Here is a 24,386-nt window from a genome sequence, read left to right on the forward strand (position 1 = left end):
TAACCTCCTCATCATCAGTCTTCATTTGTCCTTTTTCTATAGTCTGTGTAAAGTCATTTGTTAGGAGTTAGGGGGGATTCAGTTCCTGATCTCAAATTGTTGACAGTCTGGTTGAAGATGACACGTTATGTGCACTAAAAGATGAATAAGAACGGACCCTGTTTGCCTCTGTTTCCTTATCTGTATAATGATCTGGAGAAGGAAATAGCAAACCACTCTTTTGTCTTTGCAAGACCTAAATGGAGTCCCCAAGAGTCAGACATCCCTGAAACAAGTAAACAATGTCACATGAGTGTTTGTTTTTGTTTATTTTTAGACAAATAGAGTTAGGATTTCAATCTAGTTCTCTCCTTAACATCTACTATACTCTCCACTACATCATATTTCCTATTGTAGGAAAGTTGATTGGAGATGTAAGAAAAGTTTATACTGTTGAAGACCTTTAATACCAAGACAAATAGTTTGTATTTTATTTTGTAGGTGAGTTAGATATTGTCAGTTTTCAATTGAGTTTTGACAGTAACTTCAGCTCCTCTGATTTGGAGGGTAGAGCCATGAACTCTAAAATCTCCATTTCTTCATTTCTTTCCTGACTGAACTCTTTTTGGACTTTTCCATCATTTCCATGAGCCAGATACCTTCTCCCCTTTCAGTTTTCTTTTGTGAGTCTCCCTTCCCTCCCCCCAAATTAGAGTATAAGTTCCTTGAAAACAGACACTTTCCTCTCTTTTTTGTATTTATATTATTAGCACTTAGCAATCCTTGACATGTAATGGGTACTTAATAAATATTTATTGATTGACTGAAATGATATCTATTTTAAGGATAATATCACTTTGGTTGTTATACATAAGATGGATTTGAAGGAGATGAAAGTGGAAATAAGGAGACTATTTTGGCGGGCTGAATAGCAGTAATCTAGGTATGGGATCTGAACAAGGGTGTTGGCATTGGTAGTAGAAAAGAAGGACACATGTGAGAAAGACAGTTTGAAAGAAGAATTGACTTGGTAACTTACTCCTTGATAGTGAAGGGAGAGGTGATGTGAGAGAGAGAGAGAGAGCAGTCAGCTTTGGCTCTGGATTCTGAACTTGATTGTTGGACAGATGAGCCATTGTCAGAAATAGTCAAGTCTCAGAGCTGGAATAGAAGAAAGATGATTAGTTTTAGATGCACTACATTTGAAATGATGACAAGGTATCCAGTTAGAAATTTGGAAGTTAGAAATGTGAGATTGGAGCTCAAGAAAGTCTCAAGGGCTAGACATATAGTCTGGGTAGTCATTTGGATTGGGGTTATAGTTGAAACCAGGAGTGACTAAGAGTGCCAAAGGAGAAAATCTGAGCTGCTAATATTGTCCAAGTCTCATTTTGCTGCCTGTGGCCAATGTAATATTCTGTTTAAGCTGAAGATTCGTTTCCATAGTGCTTATTGAAAATTCGTCTCTGTAATGACTGTTGAGGAACAGTGAATTGGAAATAGAAATAACAGATTTCAAGCACTCAGATACCTGGGTGGAAAAATTCATTAAACTTGAATTCTGATTCAGAATGCATTGCTTGAGGCAGAACTGCACAAATGAGCTGATGTGAAGAAATTGGAGAGTGTGGATAATCTTATTCTGCAAGCTGCCATCACATATACTACCACACAGAATGTCTCCTGCCCTGTAGTCAGTTTGGGGCTCTACTTGTAGATGAGATCCAGTTTTGATTCACTTGTATCCCACACAAGAAAATTTACATGCACAACCGAAAAAAAGGCAATCTTAAAGCATGCATGAAATAGAATTTGGAAAGTCAATTCAATTTTATTCAATAAATACTTGTGAAGTACCTTTTCTCTCTTCCTTTTTTCCTTTCTTCTCCTTCTCCCCATTTTTCTTTTTTAAAAATGCTGTGCTAATTATTGTGGGAAAATTTAGTTAAAATAGATATTGCTATCATGGAAATTAGAGAAATATGCTACAAAACAAGCAGTAATAACTATAATGTAAAATAATACACCATAGAGGCATAAGAGAGGTATAAATAAAGTGACATGGGGAAGGGGCATTGTCACTAAGATGGAAAGGAAGATGCAGAATTGAAGAGCTAGACTTTAGAATGTTTATGTTATATGAATTGTTCAGTTTGTTCTACTTCACTCAATATCAGCTCATAAAAGTCTTTCTAGCTTTCTTTGAGATGGTCCATTTTATAATTTTTATGGCACAATAGTATTCTATTACATTCATATGCAATAATTTATTCAGCTATTTTAAAATTGATGGATACCCCTTAGTTCTTTTTAATCGATTAAAGTATCAAAGTATCTTTGATACTATTAAAGGACTATTAAAGTTCTTTGATACTATTTTTGGATGCGGCCAGTAGGAGAATTTGTTTTGCTTGACTTTCAGTACAAAGGTTTTCCTTCTTCTTTTTTTTTTTTTTTTACCCTTCTTTCTCTGCGGGGTGAGACTCAAGGTGTAGGAGAGAAAATAAATGCTCATTAATTGAAAAAAAGAGAAAATTTCATTTGAAAAAGAATTGGGCTTAAAGGATGGAGAAATATAATAATTCAGGGACAAAGAGAAGGCCACACCTATTTCACATAAAAAAGGCACCACCAGTAAAGGAAGCAGAGTGAGGAAGTATAGAAGGGCTGAATGGATGAATGATGAAATATTTATTAAAAATTTACACACTGGGGTGGAGAGTGGGATAGTAATAAGGATAAACTTCCTGTAGGACTTGGCATTTAAAATGAGCTTTGTAGGAATCTAGAGATTTTATGAGAAAAGAGCCCATTCCAGAAATAAGGAACATGCTTTTAGAAGGGCATAGAGAGACTCTTCTGGGTCAGGAACAGCAAATAGTCCAGTTTGACTAGAACGTCAAGTTTATAGAGAAGATTGTGCCACAAGCATGGAAATGTAGACTGGAGCCAACCATAAAGGGCTTTAATAGCCAAAAAGAGAGTTTTATATTTTATGCTACAAGCAAAAAAAGGAGCCACTGCAACTTCCTGAGTAGAAGTAGTAGAAAAACGACTTCCTAAGTAGTAGAACTTGATCATGCTTAGACTTGGGATGTGGCATAGCTCTTAGGAATGATGTAAATTCTAATCTAGTCCAACATGTTCCAATTGTCATGAATGATGTCAACTTTAACCAAGTTTACCCTGTTCCCATTGTCAAGAATTATGTCAACCCTAACCAAGTCCGCCCTGTTCCCACTGTCACTTTTATCCTGAACCAAGGGAGGCTACGTTCCTGGGACTATTTTTTTCTTGTCTGCATTGCCAAAGCTTGACCAACTTCCCAAATCAGCAACAATCTTGCAGATAAAAGACTCTTCCTTTCCCTAATCTGGTACAGTAGAGATAATCTTGTCCTACAAGTACCCTTTGTGACCAAAACACACTCATTATCCTATATTAGCATATTCCTCTTCCCATCATGCAATTGCTGATGTAGACATAGGGAATATGTGAGTTTATTCTTGACTAGGACCTTTCCTAACTTCTTCCTAACTCTAGATCTTGCCCTTACATCTCCTCTCCCTCTTTGCCTCTTACTTTTAAATGGTTCACTCACTTCACTCACACACAGCCAAGCTATTAGATCATTTTGATATGCCCATTTTGTCCTTTTAACAAAATAAAGGGACTCCTTGTGGCATTGAAAAGCCTTTTTGAATTTTGCACATTCTGAACCATTTCACAGAACCTGGTGCTTTATCATTTGGCATCATCTCCTTGGAGATGATAACTGCAACTATTATACTAGTTTAGATGGACTGGGTATAAAGTGTAGAGAAATGAAAAGAGTGATGGATTAGAAACTTACAGAACCTTCACTACCACCAGGAAGAAGAAGAGCCAGTAAAGGCAAGAAAATGGATGGCAAAGTAAAATGAGAACAAGAAGAATGTGATTGATGTCTCCAAAGGAAAAAAAAAAAATTGAGAGTCCCAAAATATAGGTAGTTCCTGATGTCAATCAGTAGTTAAGGAAGATAGATGACTAAAAAGGTTATTTGATAAAGCAAGTATGAAATTATTGGTAAAGCTGGAAAGATCTGCTCCAGAAGCCATATTACAAGAGGAGAGTAGGTGATGAGCACTAATGGAGGCATCTCTTTACAGTAAAGAAAGGAAGAAAGATTTCCATCTTTGGGCTCTGCATGGAATAAAAAGACAAGAGAGAAGATTGTGGAAGACCTGAGCATGTCTGAGGGCAGTTGAAGAGACTTCAGTGGGAAGGGGGGGGGAATTAGAGAAATATAATAATTATACTGGAGTTATGTATACATGAGATAGATGAGAGTTGAGGAAGTTCCCATCAAATATCCTTAACTTTATCAACAAAAATGAAGGATAAAAAAGGATGCGATTAGGAATTTGAAAAGAAAGATTTTGAAATTACTGTAGGGATTGATATTGGGAGCAAACTTCAAAGAAATGAAATTGTAGCAACAAAAATCCAATTTAATGACTTCTTTGAATTAAGAGAGGATTAGATTTCATTTATACCTTTATGATCCATTCTATTGGCTATAACAAGTTATATAAATGAACATTCTATATTTGTTTCTTTAAAGATTATTAATTATTTTGATATAATTTAGATCTTTGCTATGAAAAAGGTTGTTGACTTGATAGATAATATGGTATAGGTGATATGGAACTCCATTCACTAAGGCAAATTTTACAATTACTGTTTAATAGATAAAGTTTAGACAATTACCAGAGTTTAGGAAATATTAAGTGACTTGGCCTTGGATGGATAAACTGGCAATTATCAGGGGCAGAATTTGTATCCCAGTTCTGCAAGATCAGAAAGGAAGAAGGAACTTTAGGGGCTATCTAGTCTAATGCCCTTATTTTATAGGTCAGGATACTGAGGGTACAAAAAGAGTAAGGGCTTGTTGAAGTAGATACAGTTATTATTTGAAATGGATTTTGAACCTACATCTTTGTGACTTCAGCTCCCTCACCCTATCCACTAGTTCTTACTGTCCTGAATGTAGATAGGTATAGAGGATATTCCATTTCCAAATTTTTTATGAAGTGTATTAAGTTATGTGCATCATTGAATTTCCAAGAATATTCTGGCTTGGACTGTGTATATATTTGAGTAATTTGATACATGTGGTTCCAAGGTACAGTCTGTTTATTTTCCTTGCTCATCCTGTAGTATTTTGGCTGCTTTGTGAATTTTGGCCAGCAGGCTTCCTTTGTTCTGATTTTTATAATATCACAATCTTGGCTGACAGTGCTAGCACTCAAGCAAAGTGAGAAACAAAGCTCTAAAATGTCTGCAAGATTGAAGTAAGACATGTTTTATATGTATTTAAGACTGAGAAGCCTATGCTACAAAGTTATTAAATATATCCTGAGGCTCTGGGTTGTGAGGATGGGAAGGTAGCAGTTAGAAATAAGCCATTTGGCCTCCTCTTCCAGTTGCCCAATATCATTTTATCCCCTTTTCTTTGGTAGGGATCCAATCAAAAAGGACTGGAACAGCTACTTAAAACATAGCCCCCCAAAATGGTGTGTATCATATTTGAGATTCCCTTACCACTCTCTGATAGTCAATGAATATTTATACCATTGATGTTGAAGGGAATCCATGCAGTATGTATATGCTATATCAATGTACATGCCTCAGTTGCTTTGTATTTATCTCCCAGGGGTCTGGTTGACCCCTAGTAAGTTAACCATTCCTTGTTTTCTTTTCCATTTTCCAGTTCCTAAGGCTCCATTTGGCTCTTGCTTTTAATTCCATATTTTGCCTGAACCAAGGGGTGTGCTGGTGATGCTGGAAGTCCAAGCTAAACTCAGATCAATAAATCAGAATTCTTTGGGATTGAGGTAGTGGGGCTTCTTAGAATGAATTCAGCCCCTTCTCTAAACCCTAAACCAAGGAAGGGGCCTGGGAATCACCTCTATTTATGTTAGCCATATGTTAGCTCAGGGGCAGAAAAGTGGCTCAGAGGATTGAGCACAGATCTGAATTTAAATCTGGCTTCACATACTTGCTAGCTGTATGATCTTGGGTGAGTCATTTAACTCTGCCTTAATTTCCTCATCTGTAAAATAAACTGGAGAAGGAAATGGCAAGCCACTCCAGTATTTTTGCCCAAAAAACTCCATGAAAGGGTCATGAAGAGTCAGATACAAATGAATAACTATAACATATCTGAGATCTTTTCACATACTCTTTCTCATCAGGCTTTTCCATTTCACTAAAATATCATCTGGGCTAGAGATGACTTTTTGCCAGAAGCTTTTATTTTCCAAATGCAACTCTCATTTATTTTTTCTTGTTCAAATTCTAGCTCTTCCCTATGAATTTAACAGAACCAAGTGAAGTCATATCTTTTATTAAAAACTTGCTTTGTATGATCACTTTGTTAACCATGGAGGAGACAAAATTGAAAAAAAAATAGTCCCTACTTGCAAGAAAATACATTCTAATGGGGTTGTAAAAAGTAGGTCCACACAAGATGTGTACAGGGGAGATGACAGCTAATCTCAGGGGGGAAAGAAAGGTACTAGTAGGATTTGCATAGATATTCTGTGGAAAATGGGATTTTAGTGAGCTAGGCAAACAAACAGGTAGAGATGGAGAGGAAGGCCAAAACAAGCCTGGGAGACAGCTAATGAAAGCAGGGATGTAAGAAATGGAAGGCCAGGTTCAAGCCACATCAAATATATTAAAGGGCTAATGAACGGGAATAATATTTATGAAGATTGGAAAGATAGGAAAGGGTCTTATCTTTAAATGCCAAACTGAGAACTTATCTTTGATGTTAGAGGCAATAGGGAGCTACTGATTTTTATTGAATTTATTGAGAAAGGCAGGAAAGAGTGAGGAAAGACTTGTAGGAGGCTGAACAATTAGAAGGATATTGCATTAAATCAGGTAAGACAAGATGAGAGCCTGAATTAGAATAAAGGTATCAAATATGGTGGGCAACGCTTCTCTAATGTGTTGGAATCAGATTGAAATATAAGTAAAATAAAATAAAAATATAATGGAACATAGAAAATGTTAAAATATGGTTTTTCTATGTCAATATGCAGCCTTAGGGATCCTAATGTTTAGTTTAGTGGCCCTTATTTCTGTTTGAGTTTGGCTCCACTGAACTAAAGTTATAGCAATGTGAATGGAGGAAATAAGACTTATCTAAGAGATGTTGGAAAAGTTTTGATGCCTGACTGGAGATGGGGATGAATAAGACTGAAGAGTCAAAGATAATACTGAGATTGTGAGTCTAGGTCTCTGGGAAGATGGTGGTGGCCTTGAAAGAAATAGGCAAGTTCAGAAGAGTGAAGGATTATGTAAGAATGAGTTTGGTGGGGGATAAATCTTGTTTTGAACAAAATTACTTTAAATTGCCTAGGGGACATCTAGTTTGAGGTGTCCAAAGGGCAATTGATAATGATAAGCTACAGGAAATATATTACCTTTTTAGGGCTCTTCTCAGTCTATAAAGCATGAATAATTGTGTACTCCTGTGTTCTATTAATAATATGGATAATGGCAGTAGATATTAGTAGCTTAAACAAATTATTTTATAGTTTTGTGGCTTCTTATTATGATTCCCACCTTTTCCATGCATGGGACTACTTTCTTTCAACCTCAGGTCTCTAACTGTTTTCATGACTATCCTTGAATATAATTTAAGAAATAACTTTAGTATTGGAGCCATCTTATTTGGGAAATTTGGCCAAATAATTCCTCCAACCTTGAGACTGTCAGGCACATGTTATAATGCTTCCAATTATTTATATTCACGATATCTGCTTATTTAGGTTTCTTTACAAGGTATTTAAGAACATTTTTTGGCTTCTTTTAAAAATCTGTTATTTAAATGAATTAGCACTTATTTTCTCTCTTCATCCTTCCCAACAACAAAAAAGGAAAAGAAAAGAAAAAGAAAACTCTTGTAACAAGTAAAATTTGCCAAGGTAAACAAATTTGGACACTGGCCATGTTCAAAAGCATCTGTCTCATCCTGCATATTTAGTTTATCACATTTGTCAGGCTATGAGGAACATGCATCACCATCAATTCTCTTGAATAACTGCATTGATAACAATTCTTTAATCTTTCAAAGTTATTCTTTTTTTTTTTTTAATAATTTCTCTCTTTGTGGCAGTAAAAAGCTAGAAACTAAGGGAGATGAGTTTACAATCCTTTGCTACTTGCTATGTTCTTGGAGTGGACCATATAAAGGAACTAGAGTTACATTTTATGTGATCCAAAACAAAATGATATTTAATTAGCTTCTCTTTCCCCCCTCTGTTTTTCCCCTCCCTGAGGTAATTGGGGTTAAGTGACTTGCCCAGTGTCACATTGCTAGGAAGTGTTAAGTGTCTGAGACCAGATTTGAATTCAGGTCCTCCTGACTTCAGGGTTGGTGCTCTATCCACTGCACCACCTAGCTGTCCTTTTCCCTCTGTTTTAGTAACCTCTTTGCAAAGTACAAAATATACTGTCATTTTTGGGGTGGATATTAAGTATTTTTTCCTCTTTCTCTCTGTTGTACAGTTCATACATGGCTTTCTCCCAATCTTCAGCAAAAAATCATCCCAGAAACAAGCAGCCTTCTATCAGTCCCACCATTTTTACCCTTCATTCCAACTACAAAGTCAGATTACACAAGAATTTCTGATGTTGGTTTTGTAGAGGAGGTGATTTGCCCAGTGTCATATGCATAATAAGTATTTAAGACTTGAATTCAATCTAGGTCATTCTGACTCTTTGTCCATTATCTATCATTTATAATTTATAGGAGGTATAAGTCATTAGTCTTATCCAATGATAAGCCAAGAATTGTGGGACTCTATCTCCTGTCTTCAGAGGGAACCATAAGTGAACTCAAGTTGGGATAGCATCAGCCAGAAAAGAAAGAGAGAGAACTGTCTCAGCCAAGAATTGTGGGACTCTTATCTCCTGTCTTCAGAGGGAACCATAAGTGAACTCAAGTTGGGATAGCATCAGCCAGAAAAGAAAGAGAGAGAACTTCTCTAGATCACCACAAAGACTGCTGTTCATCCCTGGCCTCTCCATTACTTTGACTAATGAAAAAGATTCTGGTGGAAAAGCAGTAAGAATATGTGTGAATCTTTGCTACCCTTGAGATTCAGTTTAGTTCTCAGATACTAACTCTGCTTTATCAGTAGCTAGCTTGGAGCTGTAGGAAAAAACTGGTACTATTACTATCCTCTCTTTTACTTCCTTCTCCAAATTCCTTAACTTCCAAATTCTAACCCCCCCCCCCCCAGTTTATTTTGTGGTGACTGTTGGGATCTGGGGCATACATACTTGTTTACCTATCTGTCTCTTCACTACCCCAGGGTCAGTTGGGGAAAATTTCCATAGCATAATCCCTCCAAATTACAGAACATCTGGAGAATAAAAAGAAGGAAAAGAGGATAATGGAGAAAGCCCAGTCTCCATGGGCTCCATGTGACTTCAGGGCACTAGATAAAACTTTCAAGGAAATTTCTAGATTTGGGGTGTGGAATGAAGGGACTGGTAGTCTGTGTGGTATAACTAATGACTTATACCTCCTATAAATTATAAATGATAGATAATGGACAAAGAGTCAGAATGACCTAGATTGAATTCAAGTCTTAAATACCTATTATGCATATGACACTGGGCAAGGCTCTCAGCCTTAGATTTCTTATCTGTGTAATGGGCTTTATAATAGGAGGGATACTTACCTTGAATGGTACTAAAAATCATATTGGATCCTCCTATATGTTGTCTACTTGTTTTGAGCTGACATGTATAAGATTTTGCAAATTGCAAAGCAATGCAAGATATTGTTCATTGCTATTGTTAAATGATGGTGGCAATGGTGATGATGATGATCCATGATGATGTAAGGAGACAAGGTAAAATGCAGAGGCTACTCTTTATTTTTCCCTTCTGTTCTAGCAAAGTGAAAGCTTCCCTTGAGATCTTAGCTTTAATGCAGATACTATTCAAGTAGCTCTTTCAGTCCAGATGGGGCTGAATGAGTAGAAAATAAAGGGGAAGATCTGCTCATTTTCTGAATATGGAAGGGCAATTTAAGGAGACTTACATGAAATTCCAGCAATGAGGGAGTTAGAGTCTAATTTTAAACTCCAGAAAATTTCTCAATTTATTACAGGATTGGGCCATGGTTTTATAGGCAGACCTGTTCTGGTCTCTAATTACGAGAATCACTTCATTTAGATTGAAAATGAAGAAGATGAGAAGGCAATAGCTGGAAGGAACTGGAGAAATGACCTATTTTAAATATTGCTTCAAGTTGGATTATATGTAAAGCATCAGAAGGAAATATTTTCTCCACTATTTATGGCTTTAATGACACTGGAGCATTGGCCTATTGGCTAAATATTCCCCCTATTTACAGTTTTCATTTTCTTAAATTATTGCTGGGGTCTTATTACTGCAAAAAAATGTCAATAGACTTGTACCCAATGGTGGCCTTGAATCCAATCTCAGAGAAGTCACCTCTGCCTTAGTCATAGCTTTAAATGCAGAAGTTTTTTTCCTTAAAACTAAATTTAAAATATATTTTTAATTAAGTTTTATTTTAAAATTTATTTTTAATTCAAGGAACAAAATAAGCACTTCTACAATATAGTAAATAAATTTAGATTCTTGCCACAATATAAATCACATTACATATCATTACCTCTTGCTTTTACTATTATAGGAGCCTCCTAATTGGCCTCTTTGCCTCCAGTTTCTCCTTTCTCCAAACCGTCTTTTGCACAATTGTTAAATTGATAATCTTAAACCATGTGTCCAATTATGTCTCTCCTTTACTAAAATAGTGAATTTCTCTGTTTGGAACCAAAATCCCTTCACAGTCTATATCTGGTCTGTCTTTCCAGACTGATTTTACATAATTCATAGGATAAAAGCACCTTCACATCATAGATTCAAATGGGAACTTAGACATTGGACCTTAGAGTCACACTATTTTATAGTTTATTAACTCGGGACCAGAAAGTTTTAATGACTTACCTAAGGTCTTCCAGATAGTAAGTGTCTCATATATTCTATAATTTAGGCAAATAGAGTTATTGAATTTCCTTAAATGTAGCACTCCAACTTCTGCCTCCAGCCACTTGCAAAGTTATGTCTCATATATGAAGACCCTCTTCTATAGCTTTTGGAATCCTTCTAGGGATTAATAGATATTGCTAAGTATCTACTTCTTACCAAAACAACAACAACAACAACAACAAAAACCTTTTTCTGATTTACCTAAATATCCCCAAGATTCCTTTGTATTTAAATTATTATTGTTATTTGTATTTATTTGACAGCTGGTACATCATTTCCCCCAATACAATATAAACTTTTACTTTGTATCCTACTGACTAGCAAGTATAATAAGAAATTAATAAATTCTGGCTGATTTTTTAATTGAAATGGATAATAGATGGACAAAATCTTATGTTTTAGTGAGTACCTTATTAATATGAATCAATTGCAAAGGCCACTGACTTAAAGAATATACATACATATATGCATACATACATACACATATATATTATATTACCAAGTCTAATTCCTGCTAGATCTGTGTTAAATGAACAAATGAGGACTATTTATTATTCATATTTTAATTTATATATATAATATATATATATATGTGGTTGCTGTTTTATACTCAAAAGTTTGTTCTCTTGAGTATGTTACACATTCCCCTGCAACCTCTTTACATTATTAATTTGCTTTGGGAACCCTTTTCTTCCTGAGCAGTACAAAGTTTACCTTCAGCCCATTCATATTGAATTTTGAAATAGGAGAGCCTGAAATAATAGCATTTTGTTGTGCCTGAAAATAGCTGTTAAGTATCAGAGATAATGAGATCCAAGCCTTCTATCATTTGGGCCCAGACAAATGTATAATTTTTATCTCCACAATTGTTGGAGAAGTAATATACTTAACCTGGGATGGAGAGTTTTTTTTTTTTTTTTTTTAAATAGTCAGTTGTCGTCCCTGTCCTCTCTATGACTCCTTATTTTATCGGAGATTACCTGGCTCCATTCCTTCTTCTGTAGAAACGACAAATAATGGAGATCATTCAACAGTAACTGTAAACTGCTCTATAAATGCCAGATAATGCTCCCTCTGACAATTTGATGTCCTCTGTCAGTTTCCAGGTCATGCGATAGTATTTCTTTCCTAATGGTTTTGAATAGATATTGCCAGGACGATTTCCTGAGACCCTGTAGTTGAGACTCTGCCAATACCTAGTGAACTGACACCTGGATGTTTCTCTTCATTTACTTGCCATTAAAAGGAAATAAACATTCAGAATAGCAACAAGCCCCCAATTGTGTTCATCCAGTCAGATTACTAATGGGAACTGATTTGGAGAAAAAACCTAGCTCTCAGATAGGATTAGGGAGAGTGTGAGCCAAAATAGGGGGAGACAAACAGCTGATAGATGCTTCTTTAGCTATGTCTTAGAGTTTTAGTTACTGGGAGAAAGCTCTGTAATATTTCATTTAGCCATTTTCTGATGCTCTCAGTTCAAGGGAATGTTTTCTGTGCTTGGTACTGGCATTGTCTCTTTCTGGTGCTCCTAGAAGAGAATTAGAGAGTCTCAAAGCTCAGAGCATATTAGGATGATGGGTATTCTTTTTAAATCCTTCAAACTCATAGAATGTGGTCAACATTTTTCTTTTAAAAGTAAATATTGTCTGTCAGTCTTTTGTTTTCCACAGTCATTTTGAAATCTCTCCACTCTTAGCATTTCTTGAAATAAAGAAAAATCAGTCAAACAAGCAAACAAAAAATTGATATGTGGTTGCTACCTCTTTGCCAAGAAGAGGTAGTTTTATTTCATTATTTCTTTTCAATGGCCAAGATTAGACTAAAACTTTTCCAGTTGTACTTTAACTATAATATAAAGCCAGGAATATGTTTATCAGACCATCTGCCTTTGATGAGTGCACTAAACCAAAGAATGCTGCAAATTCTGTCAAAAGCAAGAGAGCAGATGGTACATTACAAATTCCTCATTATTGTCTTGCCTGGGATTTGTCACATTTCATCCTATTTGGAGGATGTATACATGGCATAGGGAGAACATCCCAGGGAGCAGTATATACTTCTCCATCTTTTCTCCACTACTCCTTCCTTCTTTTTTTTCCTTCCCTATATTAATAACTACTAGAATGCTTAGGCTGAATACCCAGATGGCTTCCTGCCCAAGGGAAAGATGGCAATGAAACTCCTGAAGCTGTAAGCAATGCTACTCAAGTAGCTATCTTTAACAAGATTATTATAACAGTTTTTACTTTTTCTTCTTTACAGAAGCAAATCCAGAGAAATTCAACAGTCGCTTTAGAAATAAAATGTTTTATGCAGGGGTGAGTATGGACCTTTCTTCTTTTTATGTTTTTTTTCCTATTTAAAATTATTTTAGCTGCAGTAACAAAATGCTTCTCTCTTCATGGAGGAAATTCTATTCCTGTGGTTCATCAAACATATTGGAGTGGAGAAGTGGAGATAAAGGAAAAGGAGATTGAGGACATTGAAGTACAAAGATTTAAGAATTTGGTACAATTATGTAAATTAAAAAGTCATTGTTATCATAATGCAAATACACATATATACATACATAAATATATATACAAACTCACCATTATGCATACATATATATGTTTTAATACTTTAAGGATTCTTGATTTCTTTGGTAAATAATAGCTTCTACAACTTTTGAGTATTTAGTGATGAACTCTTTAAGATGATCTTCAAATGTAGCTAGGTTGGTTCTGAACAATGGACATATAATATTTAGCAAACATTATTTTTGTTGTTGTTTTGTGTTTTTAATGTCACCTATGTTTCCTGGTATACCCCATTCCTTTCCCCTTCCAGAGAACTATCACTTATAGCAAAGAAAAAAAAAAGTTCATCACAATCAACACATCAAAAATGTTTGACATTACAGGCAGTATCTGCTAGCTCTGCAAAGAAGTTGAAGAAAATGCTTTTTTACGTATCTTCTTTGAGGAAATGGCATGCCATTGTAGATGCTAGATATAGAGTGATGAAGACCCAAATTTGAATCCTACCTCAGACATTTACTAGCTGTGTGACCTTAAGAAAGTTATATAACTTCCCTCAATCTCAGTTTCCTCATCTGTAAAAATGGGGATAATAGAATTTATTTGTTGTAAGGACAAAATTAAATAAGATTCAAATCCTGCCTCTGATGTTTACTGATATGTGACCATGGGGGGGGGGAATCATTTACACTCTTTTAACTCTCAGTTTTGAAAAGTCTAAGTTCTATCTAAATGTCAGAATTATCATTTTTTTTTTTGTTACTCCCAAAATGTTAGAATAATGGGACCAAAGCTTCCAGTACATTCATTCACAATTTCAACAACAACAAATTTACTACATAGGCAAGAACAATGCAAGATGAAAGGGTACAGAAGTGTTGCTGTCTCTGTGCTGGCAAAAGTGTCCTCAACAAGAAATCTTGAGTTCTTTTAGAATATCAAAGTGAATCTTTTTGCTCTTGAAATAAAGGTTTGGGAAATACAGCTTTAACTAAGTAGGTGGAGATAGGACTAGTCCTGTTTGTTGTTCATCTTTTTTTTTACTCTTTTCTTCCTTTTAAGTTTTAAAGTCTTTATTGCTTTTGGAGCAGCCTCAGAGTAAAGAGCAGATTCAAGAAGGGATATGAGAGATAGAATGGGTAGCATGAAGCAAGAGATGAGTACATGGCTAGGAGGGAGGGAGACTTAAGCAAAGGCTGAACTAATTTGTTGTTAATGTAGGGATCTGGCCACAGGGTTTCTGAATAAAATGTTCTGGGGGGTGGGGTGGAGGGGTGGGATTAACTGATTCAGTGAATCTTCTGTGATGAAATTGAGAAATCCCAGTTGAGTCAGGAATAAATGGTATCTTCAGAGTCTTATATGGAATTATATGTATGCTTAAAGATTCCTGGGAGCCTCCTCCTAAGAGGTATGGTCAAGGCATTTCTTAGGGGAGAGTGAAATTGAAGGGAGAAGGAAAAAAAATTCTAGAACCATATTTTGGGAACCCTTAAAGTTGAATTTACATCATTAGATAGAAAAATTGGGAATTGGGTAATAATGACAAAGTAAATAGTATTTTCTCAGCAGCAGAGAGTTGAGAAGAACAGAGAGTAAAAAAGAAAAAAAAAGGAAGAAAGAAAAAAGAAAGGAAGAGAGAGAGAGAAGAAAAGAGAAAATTATATAAATGAATTTTAGAATTGGCTCTTAAAATTTGGCAACTATGGAGGTCCGTTCACTTCTTTCCTTCCTTTAGCTAATAAGTTACTAAGTAACTTGTCCTTAGCTAGTGCCATTCATGTATATTGTTTATAATCCAAAACAGATATACTCACTTAAAGCTCATAATCAATTCAGTACAGGTGTAGCAGATGACTTCATATTTAGTAACTACTACATGGAGCTAGAGATGGTATTAGTGATTTATTTGGTGACACATATATATTTAATTTGTATATAATGTATATGTATGTACATGTGTCAGTGTGTATGTAAAATTTACATGTATGAATATTTTCTTTTCACTTTTTCTTCTTCATGGTCCAGGCAGCCTTTTCTGACTTCCTGCAGAGAAGCTCCAGGGATTTATCCAAACATGTCAAGGTTGTGGTAAGTACAGAACATAGGGAACAGTCCCTTCTGACTCTTAAGGGTGGGTGCATTTCTTAAAGTGAAACATTAATTCTACCCATGTATGTTGAATTGGACCTGAAGAATAATAGTGCTAGAGGGGAATTGTATTATTGATACAGATAATAGTTAACAATAATAAGTAACATTTATATGGTACTTACTGTGTGCCAGACCCCATGCTAATCTCTTTACAATTATTCTTATTTGATCCTTATAACAACCTGATTATCACCCCCCCCTTTTATAGATGGGGAAACTGAGGCAAATAGGTGCTGCTCAGAGTTGCACAACTAGTAAATGTTTGAAACTGGATTTGAACTCTGCTATTCCAGACTCCAAACCCAGTACTTTATTCATTTTATGACCCCAAGATCAAAAAGGTGACTTAGGCAGGTCACTTAAACTCTCTTAGCCAAAGTATTCTCATTTATAAAATGAGTGGGCCAGCCAAGGAAATCACTGGGGTGCATTCTAGTATCAGCATTTTGTGATTCTTTGAAGCTTACACCATCAATTAGTGATAAAAGTTTCATATCAGATTATTTGGCTAGAAATCTTCAATAATGCATTTGGTGCATCTTCTGGATGACTAAGTGACTCTGGGTATTTCTCAAAGATTATACTTCTGAATTGCAAATTCCAGTAGCTCTTGTCAAGTTGTAAAGACTTTAGGTAAGAATCTGCAGATTTTTCTGGAGGGAGAATTGCTGTCGCATGACCAGCACAGAGAGGCAATTCACTGTCTTGTCAGCAGCATGGTGAACTCTTTGGTCATAGCATCTGTCAAAGAACATCTACTACTGTGAGTGATTGAGAGGCAGTATCCTCCATGATGAAATGACAGATTCTTGTTTTTTTCAAGTATCTTGTCACAGTTGTAGTTTTTATCATAATTCAAAAGGAAAAAAAAATATCATGTGAAACTTCTTTTACATAGCATAGAAAGGCAAAGTTCCAGCTCACTAACTGCTACCATCCCAAATAGAATGCATGTGTATTTTTTCTTGCTAACCCTCTACTTAATGGTAATATGATAATATCCTACTGTATCATGGTGAACTACTTTTAAACTTAGACTTTTTTACATCTTGTTTCCATCGATCTAGGACAGAGATTTTTCCACAGTGTAATTTAAGATTCGGATTTGCTTGATTAACTATAGAATTTGTATTTTGGCTCTCTTCGTATTGCCATTCCTCTTTTTTTCACAGTTAGTGTTTTTTTTTCTTTTTTTTGAAAGTTATATTGCTGTCTTTGGTACTTTATGCCACAGTAACAGAGTAATATACAAACTTACCTCAGAAGAAACTTTTGTAATAACAGTAACAAAATTAAGCAAAGCAAAGTTACAGTAATCATATCTTGCAGCACGTAAAGTATTTTGCACCTATAACCTTCCATCTCATCGCTGAAAAGAGGAAAATGTCTCATTATCTCTCCTCTCCAGTCAGTATTGATCATTGAATTTAATCAGAGTTCAGATGACTTTGTGTGTGTATGTGTTTTAAATTTTTACAATTATAATTTTTATGCACATTGTTCCCTTGCTTATCTTTTACTCTTCTTCAGTATATATGTCTTCCTATAGACCAATAATGTTTCATCAGCATTGTGTTAGACATCTTATTTTTGACCCATTCAGATCTTTTTGTCCTGCACCTTGTGACAGACTCTCAAAACTTCAGTTTTTTTTTTTTTTATTGAGATCAATTAAAAATTATTACTCTCTCCTTTTCTGCCTTTATGCTTATTTCATTTACATACATCTAAGAAATTAAAGATAAAATACATTTTCATTCATTTCTCACAGTTATAACCTGGGAAGAAAACAGAGACTAAATAAAAATAACCATATAGATTTTATGTGGCCAAAGTGGAGATTAATTACACGAATGTATCTGTATTGTATTTGACTTTTAATGCTAGTTGGAAAAAGAAGCAAAAAGGAAGAAGGAAAGCTACAAAGACAAATTAGTTTTTGATTAGTTAGCAGCAATTTGAGAAGGATGTTCTTTTTAGAGAAGGTAAAAATCTAGTAGATGAAAAAAGATTTGTTGTTCTAAAATGGCCTAATGTTGTAGAGTTCTAGATTTTTGGGTGCAGATGGACAAGAAATTTTGACTCTAAGTTAAGAAATGTAGAATGAATTACAAAGAAATGATGATAAGATTAAGGCTAGACCAATAATAGCTAAATATTATCAAATTGCTTCTCTATATTTTTGCTTTTAAAAAAGTCTGTAAGTATTGATTTTTACATGTGGCATTTAATTATACTCTTTGAATTTGAAATATAATATAGAGATAGCATGTTGTTTAAGGTCAACCTTGAAGTCAAGAGGAATTGTGTTCAAGTTGTATTTTTGACACATTCTGTCTTTTTAACCTTGGACAGGTCGTTTAATATATTAATCTTCAAGCAACTCCATAAAATTATATGATGCAGATAAGGAAGTTGAGGAAGATAGCTGAAATTCATTTGACATTGTTTGGAAATACTATTTAACATCATTTGTTTGTTTTTCTCTTAATTCCATAACTTGTTCTCAAAGAGAAGAGCGAACAGTGATTATATGTGGGTTATATATACATGGGGAAAATCTGTAGCCAGGACACAAGAATATAGGTACATACTTAGTCAACATATGGAAGACTTGGTGGCTACTGTTGTCTTTGATTCTATAAATTTGCCAGTGTCTTCTGCACAGAGGAAAGGCTTACAAACCATAACATCTCCAGTAGGTGATGGAAATTAAGATAATTAAAGAGCAGTTAGAACAAAGAACAAAGTGGTTGGCAAGGAGAAACAGAGCTGTTGACACACAGAAGGAAATAAATCCAACAGACAATAATTCTGTCAGATTACCAGAAGACACATAAGCTTCACTTAGCTCTTTCGGCTTCTTATGAGCGTTAGCTACAGTTTTCCATTTAGGAGCTATTCTTGGGGCAATCTATTATTCTGGCCACAATTTACTAAGGTATACTGTGGTTAGTAAATCTTATTATGAAAGATGAGAGTTATAGCTCTATTAGCCTATGCTTTATGAAGCATTAAGCCTCAATTGTACCAGAAGGTAGTTGAAGCCCAAACTAAAGTTATGTCTATTCTTACTCCTTTTTTTTCTATGATCTCTTCTGACTTCTTCAATTCAACTTTCATCTGATTTATGATCAGAAACTCATGAATTTTTATCTCTTATTACATTTCCCTGATTGTGTAAAATATCCCAAAGACTACTTCCTCATAACCAAAAAGGAATTGAGTGAAACTGTGGTGAAGAACGTTTTTTAGCCTTCTGCCACTAGGCTTCTTCATTCTGAGAAAATTGAAAGGATTGAGCTAGTTGAAGGAGACTTTAATGGACTGATGACATCTTTACTTGCAACAGATCAAATCTTGGTGTTGCTACACAAAACTTTTCACTGTTTCAGATAAAGCATGTTATGGCATAAGCCTACTGTTTAAGTTATGTAGCTAAATGAAGGCATCACTAAGTTCTCCAGATAGCTTACTTTAATAATAAAGTCAATCCTTTTAAATGGTTAAAAAAAAAAAAAAACTCTTGGAAACAATACCAAAGCAGATCATGTAAAATTTGGTCATGGTAAAAATGAGAGCAATTGATTGTACAGAGAGGAGGTCTGAGGTATACATATTAGAAAGAAATATTATTTTGGTATCAAGATCCAAGTTTAAGTTCAAGCTGTGATACTTTATTAAGTGATTCTCATCAGTAAAACAGGGATTATATTATTTACTCTATCCATTTTACAGGATTGTTTTAAGGAAAGTACTTTTTAAACAGAAAGGTGCTACATAAATGTGAGTTTTTAAATAGCAATAATCATCTTTATGGATAACAATAACAACAACAACTAATAGTGATAATGTAGTAGAAATTCTGGTTATTTTAACATTTAAAAAAAAATAACATTTTCAATTTTAGTTCAGTTAGAGCCATAGCATGTATTCATTAGAATAACTGGTATTCATGTTCCTCAAGGACAAGGTCAAAGAGAAGGGGAGAGAGTAGCATATATTTTCAACCCCAATATTTAATTTATTTTAAAGTCCTTCCTTTATTTTTTGATTTTTACAGTGTGATGGAACAGACCTTACCCCAAAGATTCAAGAGCTGAAGTTCCAATGTATAGTGTTTTTAAATATACCTAGGTATGTATGTGTTATTTTTGTTTTGTTTTATTTTGTTTTCATATTAGAAATCCTCTAGTTATAGGAGAAAGGAATCATTTATTCCCATAGTTAAAAAGTCATTAGGCTTGGGCATTTTGCTCCTATATTAGGTTTCTCTAGTGAAGTACACCGTGTATTATTTTTAAACAGAAGAAATCAGGGGCCTCAGTCATATTTTATATTAGTTTAGTACCTCATAGTTTTTCAGAGCACATAGACATTTATTATGTCACTTTAGTTTCAATAGTAACCCTTTGGGATATCTGGGGCATGATTTATCCTTATTTACTAGCTGCAATAATGGAAGTACAGAGAAGTTAAATTATGAAAAGATCATGGTTTGAATTTGTTGCAGAAATACAATGAGAGCCAGATCGCCTAGATTCTTAGTGTTTCTTTACTCCCTTGCTAGACACTGTTTTCTACCAACTGTTCTGTACTATTCTTGGTAGAAATGTACAAAAGGACAGTCATACATTTATTTTGCTTCCTACAGCGTTGATTTAGCTTTAAATACATAGTTTCCAAATAACAATACAAATAAACAATATTGAAATAGAACCCTCTCATCCATTACTAATTATAAAATAAAAAAAATATTAAAATGAACCTCATTTTTGATGTCCTTCTCCTATTCCTGTAATAACAGAGCTGTTTGGAAGGAAATCATATTGGTATCTTAAAACCTGTTCTGTTAGTGCCATGGAAAGAGTGCTATGTTTGGAATCAGTAAATATAGATTCAAATCCTAGTTCTGTCTACTTTGGGTATATTAATTAACCTTTCTGGATCTTAATTACTCATTTATAAGATGAGAAGGTTGACTAGATGACTACTAAGGTCCCTTTCAGTGTTAAATCAATGATCTTATATTAGAAGGTTTCTTGTCTGACTTTTATGCATGATGGTAGTTTGCCTGTCTGGCATAACTGCTCCTTTCTAAAAATGAAGATGATGAGTTTTTCTAGAACATGAGTTTGGGAGAATAAATTCCAGTAATATATTCCAAGAGAATGCAGTGATAGGTCAAGTTATTTGGTATAAAAGTGCCTTTTTATATTTGTAGTCTTTTCAACTCAATTTATTGCATTTGACTTTCTATTCTCATTTATGGACCCTTTACAGAATCATTGAACCCCATTTCAGATTTGGAAACCACTCAAATTTTATAAATGATTGATTAAATGATTTGTTGTTACTCATTACTTTGTTTTGAGTGAAAGAATGGCATGGGAAATTGTGTTGTAAATTTCCCATTTCTGTCGATTATACCTGAAAACTAATTTTGGATTTCAACCCATTCATATGAGTTTCTTGACTGATTTTTATTGTTGTTATTTTGAGATTTTGGGGAGGTTATTTTTATGTGTGTGACAAAGGAAAAGTACAAATTAGATAGTCTTTTTCCCCCTCAGTGAATATTGAAACACATTGTACCTCCTGAAGACTTCAGAGGAGCTAACCAAGAATCAAAGCTTAAGTATCCACAAAATAGTCCAAGAATAATGTTACATTTTATACTTTGGTTTCTGAACTTAAAATTTCAAAAAGAGATACATCATCATTTGATAATTGAAAGTTAAACAAATCCATATTCAAACTTCTTTTGTGTCTGGGCAATTTAGGCAGTGTTAAATTGAAGTGTATATTGCATAGAAATAGTTTCTATGAGGTTTCTCTTGAATATATTCTGTGGGTACGTAGGCTTAGAACTGTCATTTATGCCATTGGCCTACGGAATTGGAGACGTAAATATTTTAAAAGATTGTTTAGTTTCTTAGGGTTTACATTTTTATCCCCTCTTTCTCAGTTCTTCTCTTTCTCTTCCTGCCCTTATTTCTTTTCTTCTCTTTATTCTATTCCTCCTTTGCTATATGTCTTCATTATCTTAGTAATTCTCAATGCACAAGAATTTATTAAGTACTCACTCTTTTACTTCTCATAGTACTATCTTTCAGCTTTATTTTTTGTCTTCCCTAGTATATAAACATATTCCTGCCCTAAAGACTAATGCCATTTAGAGTCCATCCTTACTTCTACCAATGTTATATAGTCACATAGATAGTTGCAGGTTAATCATAGAATAAAGAAGTTGGTCAATCAGGAATTGGCAAACAGTCCTCAGGATAAGAATATGACCAGTTTTCTGAAGTTAGATTTGAGCTCAGGTCCTCCTGACTTCAAGGCTGGTGCTCTATCCACTGTGCCACTTAGGTATCCCCATGATTTTTAAAAATAAAATACTGCTGAGAATATTCACTCCTCCCCCATATCTATATCCTTAGGGAATGAAGGGAATCCTTAGAGACCCTGGGGGAGAGGTTGCTTTTTCTAATTTTTTCCCTTGCTTTTAGTTTTGAGTGATACTTATTAAATCAAGTTTTTAATAATTTCCATTTTTATCGGGCAGGTATTGTGCAGGCACAATGCCTTGGGGAAATCCAGGAGATCACTTAGATTTTGAACCTCAGCGCCATGATGATGGCTATATTGAAGTTATTGGATTCACCATGGCTTCTTTGGTAAGTATTAAGGCTAATTAGTGTAAGTGAAATACATAATTAATTGTTACGTGAATTATAATATATCCATGTCATAAAGCTTTTAGTATATATTTTTTTCTATCTAGAGACCTGGATAAAAACACCACATACATTCTTCAGTATAGAGCTTAGGAAAATTGAAAAAAAAAATCAGTATTCTTTTATGAAATTCACAATCTAGGGAAGGTTGTTTACTAATTTCCCTTATAAATTTCATGCAAAAAAAATGATGGTTTTCCTCTCTCCTCATCTGGATGTCATTTAAATTTAACTATGGACTTATCACAGTATTTTACATTAGGAAATTATTGGCGTTTCACACTCTCATCCATTAAAGGAACCAAATGACTTGAATGATTTAGGTAAGGTAGCTAGTTATTAACACTCACATTTCCTTGGGCGGTAAGTATTAGCACTTCCCATGCACTTCTTGAAGAAAGAAGAAAACAGTATAGAAAATTTTATTAATTCAAGCCCCACTAAGTTGGAATGTATGTTAATTTAGATAGAGGAGAAATTTATCTGAGGGGATGAGATACTTATTAAACAAAGGGGCTTTTTAATCATCTTAAAATATGTTTTCCAAGAAATCAGTCCCATGTGACAGCATATAATTGCTGAAATAATCATTAAAGCACTAGACTAGAATTCTAGTTAGTAATACTTTATTGGCTTTTAATTTCTGTTACTATGCTTGCTGAAAAATAATAAAATAATATTTCGTATTTAAAAAGCAATGACAACATCCAACTAATACCTTGCTAATTCCAACTGGACTCTTCAAACCAACACACATATATCTATTAAGTGCCTATTAAATACAGGAAACTAAATATATAAAGGCAAGAATAAAAGAATTCCTATGCTCATGGAGCATGCGTAGTACTGAGATGATACAACTTGTATCAGATAAATTAAATGCAAGATATTGTGAGGAAGGAGAGTATACTACCAATGGAGCACATGAAGAAAGACTAAACATAGGAGGTGGGACCTAAGCAGAGAAGGGATTACTTTCCAGGTGTGAGGACAACCTGTGTGAAAGCATGGTGATGGGAGATAGAATTGGGAACTTGAGGAACAACCAGTAGGACAATTTGCATAGAATTAAAGTGTTTAAAGGGAGGTAAAAGACTGAAATGAGTCAACAACAACAAAAAATATCAATGATTCTAGAAAGTAATTCTAAAGTCAGATATTGGAAAACCTTAAATGCTAGGCTAAAAAATTTGCAATTTATCTTAAAGGGAGTCACTGAAGGTCAGGAAAAGACCAAAGCTAATTTTGGCAGCCATGTGAAAAAATGAATGGAAAGGTGGGAGAAAAGAGGCTGAAAGTCCTGCTAGGAAACTTTTCCAATAATACAGGCAAAAAAACGAAGAGAAGTTGAACTATGATAGTGGTTGTGTAGCTGGAGGGGACAGAAAAAAGAAATATTGTGAAGGTAAATTTGATAATATTTGACAGCTGATTGAATATTGTGGAGGATAAAAAGGGAAACATCAAAGATGATAATGAGATTGAGACTTTGAATCTGGGTGCCTGGAAAGGGGATACCCTCTTTAGAAAATGGGAAGTTTGGAGTGAGAATGGTCTTAATGAAAATTAATGAGTTCTTTTGGAGTTTGAAATGATTTGGGCACTTTTAGGTAGAAATGTCCAGCAGCAATGGAAACTTTAGCATTAGTTATATAGTTTTGAGAGTGAACAGGATAGAGATGATAATGATCAGAAAAAGAGTTTCAAAAAGAGACAGGCAGTTGGAAATGCAGGTTAAAACTATAAAAGCATCCAATGAAAAAGAGAACATCTACAATAAATGATCTTACTCTTCTTTATGGCATGAATACCAATGATATTCTGGTGGAGCTTATGAGCCCCCTTTCAGAACAATATTTTTAAATGCTTAAGAGAGAATGCATAAAATTATAAAGGAAGTCAA

At 34.5% G+C, this 24,386-nt stretch overlaps 1 protein-coding gene across 2 annotated transcripts in view; it reads left to right on the top strand.

The window, feature by feature from the left end:
* Positions 1-24,386, top strand: part of DGKI (diacylglycerol kinase iota) — a 565,471-nt gene that overhangs the window by 318,677 nt on the left and 222,408 nt on the right. For both annotated transcript variants that reach the window (XM_051961507.1, XM_051961508.1), the window contains exons 16-19: positions 13,333-13,388; positions 15,618-15,680; positions 19,807-19,880; positions 22,312-22,423. In XM_051961507.1, the coding sequence (XP_051817467.1) occupies positions 13,333-13,388; positions 15,618-15,680; positions 19,807-19,880; positions 22,312-22,423 (305 nt within the window). The remainder of the gene's footprint in view (positions 1-13,332; positions 13,389-15,617; positions 15,681-19,806; positions 19,881-22,311; positions 22,424-24,386) is intronic.

This window comes from Antechinus flavipes, chromosome 5 (genome assembly GCF_016432865.1).
Source record: "Antechinus flavipes isolate AdamAnt ecotype Samford, QLD, Australia chromosome 5, AdamAnt_v2, whole genome shotgun sequence".
NCBI lineage: Eukaryota > Metazoa > Chordata > Mammalia > Dasyuromorphia > Dasyuridae > Antechinus > Antechinus flavipes.